This window comes from Nyctereutes procyonoides, unplaced genomic scaffold, assembly GCF_905146905.1.
Source record: "Nyctereutes procyonoides isolate TBG_1078 unplaced genomic scaffold, NYPRO_anot_genome, whole genome shotgun sequence".
Lineage (NCBI taxonomy): Eukaryota > Metazoa > Chordata > Mammalia > Carnivora > Canidae > Nyctereutes > Nyctereutes procyonoides.
In genome coordinates, this window is record NW_026575052.1 from 12,023,838 (window position 1) to 12,027,217 (window position 3,380).

The 3,380-nt window shown below is 55.1% G+C and overlaps 1 protein-coding gene across 1 annotated transcript; it reads right to left on the minus strand.

Annotated features, from left to right (window-relative positions):
• Positions 1–514: 514 nt before the first annotated feature.
• LOC129513612 (translation initiation factor IF-2-like) lies at positions 515–2,529 on the minus strand. The gene is made up of 4 exons (XM_055331791.1): positions 1,741–2,529; positions 1,163–1,706; positions 909–1,009; positions 515–856 (listed from the first exon to the last, which is right to left on the minus strand). The coding sequence occupies exons 1-4, from the start codon at positions 1,948–1,950 to the stop codon at positions 515–517; spliced, it is 1,197 nt and encodes a 398-aa protein (XP_055187766.1). The 5' UTR covers positions 1,951–2,529.
• Between the last annotated feature and the right edge of the window lie 851 nt (positions 2,530–3,380).

Sequence of the window (3,380 nt, forward strand, 5' to 3'; positions counted from 1 at the left end):
GAATTACTTGACCTCCCTGAACCTCAAATTCCTCATTTGTTAAATTGGAACATCTGTTGAATAGCCTACCCTTAGAGGGCTGTGGTGAGAATTTAATATGATCTTGCATATAAAAGTACTCTGTGAGTGCATGGCATAGAGTAAACCCTCCTTAAATGTTGCCTGCTATTTTCATGAGCCTGGGAGCCACAAATTTGAAAAGGTTTCTCTTATTTTATTCATTAAAAAAAGATTTTTATTTATTCCTGAGAGATACAGAGAGAGACACAGGCAGAGGGAGAAGCAGGCTCCCTGCGGGGAGCCTAATGCAGGACTCCATCCCAGAACCCAGGATCACCACCTCAGCCAAAGGCAGATTCTCAACCACTGGACCACCCAGCTGCCCCTTAATTATTCATTTTTGTGTGTCTTTCACACAGCAGGCACTTAGGACAAGCTGGTTGGGTGGCGGTGGCATCGCTGCCTTTGGGAAGGATCGCTCTGCTCTCATCCACAGGAGCTGGATGCCCGGTGTTCACACCCAAGTCCACACGGCGGCGGCACAGAGCCGAGCTCCCCATACCTGGGAGGCGCTGGAGAGGCAGCGCCCCATCAGTTGGGCCTCCTGGGCCCCGCTCCCCACCTCTGCCAGCACAGGTCTTGGCATCCATAGTAAGAGAGCCACTGGGCCCGAGTACACCTCAATAACTCCCGCTGGGCCCTGGATTCCAGATCGTGGGTCGGACACTCCCAGCTCACTCGCTCCGCCCGGACCGGCGCACCGTGGGCCGCCCATCCCGCGCAGCGCACCTTGCGGGCACCGGGCCAACCCAGGCTCAGGCTCGGGCCGCGAGCCGGCGGGGCCCAACTGCGCGGGCTGGAGGAACGAGGAGGCCGTGGGCTCGACCTCGCGGCCCTCACTGCCTGACCCCGGACCTCTCCATCCTCTGCTTCCGCCTCCGGGCCTGCTGCTTCTCGGAGCTTCTCAGAACGCCCTCGCTGCCCACCCTCCGGACAGGGGGCCCGGGCCCTGACAAGGACCGGCACAGCCGGGCAGGCCCCGGGGAACCGGAGGGAGCACGCGCGGGCACGTGCGGGGGCGGGGCCTCGGCGGGGAGGCGGGGCCTCGGCGGGGGGCGGGGCCTCGGCGGGGGGCGGGGCGCGGGCTCATGTTCCCGCGGGCCGCGGAGTCCGCGAGGCGCGCGCTGGGTGCCGGGAGCGGGAACTATGCGGAAATGAGGCGCGGGGTCGAGGGGAAGGCGCCGGACGGGGGCGCGGGGCCGGGGTCTCCGGGGGGGATTTGAGGGAGCTCCGGGCCGAGGAAACCTGGGCGCGGGACGGGTCGGGCCCGGCGCTGACTGGGCCTGGGGGGTCCGCGGGCGACGAGGGCCGGAGCGGGGCGTGGAGGAGGCAGGAACCCCGCCCACGTTCCGGGCCGGGTTCTTGGAACCCGCCAGGATATCCTGGGACTTCAATCTAGGGGCTCGATCTGGAGGCGACGGTTTCACAGAGACCGCTGACCGGGGGCCCCCCCGGCGTGTCACCGCACTCACTTCCCCTGCATTCCAGGAACTGCTCAGGCTGGCCCCCGAGTGTGTGAGGGCTCGGCGGCTCCCTCCCTCCCCACGCTGAGGCGCGGGCCCTGCCCTGAGAACCCGCGGACGCCCGCGGTCCCTCCCGAGCCCTCCCTCTCCTCCAGTTGCAACCAGATTGCGGGGGGACGGGGCCTCGGGCCACGGGAAGCTCGGCAGGCGCCGGGGCCTTCTCGGCTCCCCGCCGCCTTCGCGCTCTCCTCGGCGGAGGTTTCGTGCGATCGCCGTCGGCAGGCAGGCGGCAGCTGCCTCCTCCAGCTCCGTTCCGTTGCACCTTTCGAAGGAGGACGTCGGCTGAGGTGGACTCTGAGGGCTGAACAGGGTGCGGCTGTTCACAGGACTGTGGTGCGGGGTCCTGGAGTCCTCGCCTTTCGGCCATGCTTGGGCCTGAGAAACACGCCGGGAAGCCCTGCCCATTTGCCCCCCCCTTAAATGTTTTATATAAAAGTAATTCATGCGTCGTACTAAAAAATTAAACCTTACAAAAATATGGATTTAAGAAAATGAAAAGCCCTCATCTCCACTGCTGAGATGTTGAGTATCCTTACACCTTTTCTGTTTATTTACATCCTTAATGTATAAAAATACACATAAAGGGCTCATGCTGCCCATACAGTTTTGCAACTTGCTCTTCTATGGACAATTTTTTTCCCATGTCATTATACGGACATTTTTGATGAGTTCATAGTATTTCAGAATATGGGTATCCCATAATTCAGTTAGCCCTCTAATGATAAACATTCAGTTTATGCCTATTTTTAGAATAATCTTTGTGTTATTTCAAATTACAAATATTTGCTCCTTGTAAAAACTTTTATTTAAAAACATTTTTAGGGCAGCTGGGGTGGCTCAGCAGTTTAGTGTTCGGGCTCCCTACATGGAGCCTGCTTTGCCCTCTGCCTGTGTCTCTGCCTCCCTCTCTCTGTGTCTCTATGAATAAATAAATAAAATCTTAAAAAAAAAACATTAAAAAAATTTCTTTATTTGAGGGTGTGTGTCCATTTGCGCAAGCAGGGGGAGGGGCAGAGGGAGAGAGAGAATCCCAGCTGACTCCCTGCTGAGTGGGGAAGCAGGAGGCAGGTCTTAATCTCAGGACCCTGAGATCATAACCTGAGCTGAAATCAAGAGTTGACCTGCTAAACCCTCCGAGCTTCCCAGGCAACCTTCAATGTAAAAATTTTTAAATAAAATATTGGTAAAGGCCAAAAATAGTAATAAAGACAAAATGAGGTTCACCGTATTCCTACTGGGTAGCAAACTCCTTAATTTGTAAGCTACACTTTACAGAAAAGTTACTATATGCCAGATATATGCTAAGTTATTCATGGAACAGCAATCTAAGGGTTGGAGAAATATCTCCTGTGAGGTTTGCCCAAGATCACACAACTAGAAAGTTCCAAGCCAGGACCTGAGCCCAACTTTACCTGATTCCAAAGCTCTGCTGGTCTCTTACTAGTAACATTTGGGTGTATTTCCTTCCAATATTTTTTTCTATGCAACAGGACAAAAATACTCACATGTAATTATTTATGGCTTTTCCTCTCTCCCAGACTTAGTTCTAAGGAGTCTTTGTAAGGAGGGCAGAGAGGAACAGATCTCAGTAGAGGAGTGGAGCGACCTGGAGAAATTTCCTCCTAGTCACACTCTGGAAAAGCTGCAACTAAGAGATGGGAGGGGATTGAGCTGGCAAAATTTGGGTGGCCAGGAATTTGGGGGAAAAAAGGAGAGGTTTGGGGGGCTACTCTGATAGCATGGAACTTTGAGGAAGAGAGATGTTGGAGATTTTGAGATGTACTGTGTAATCCCTTT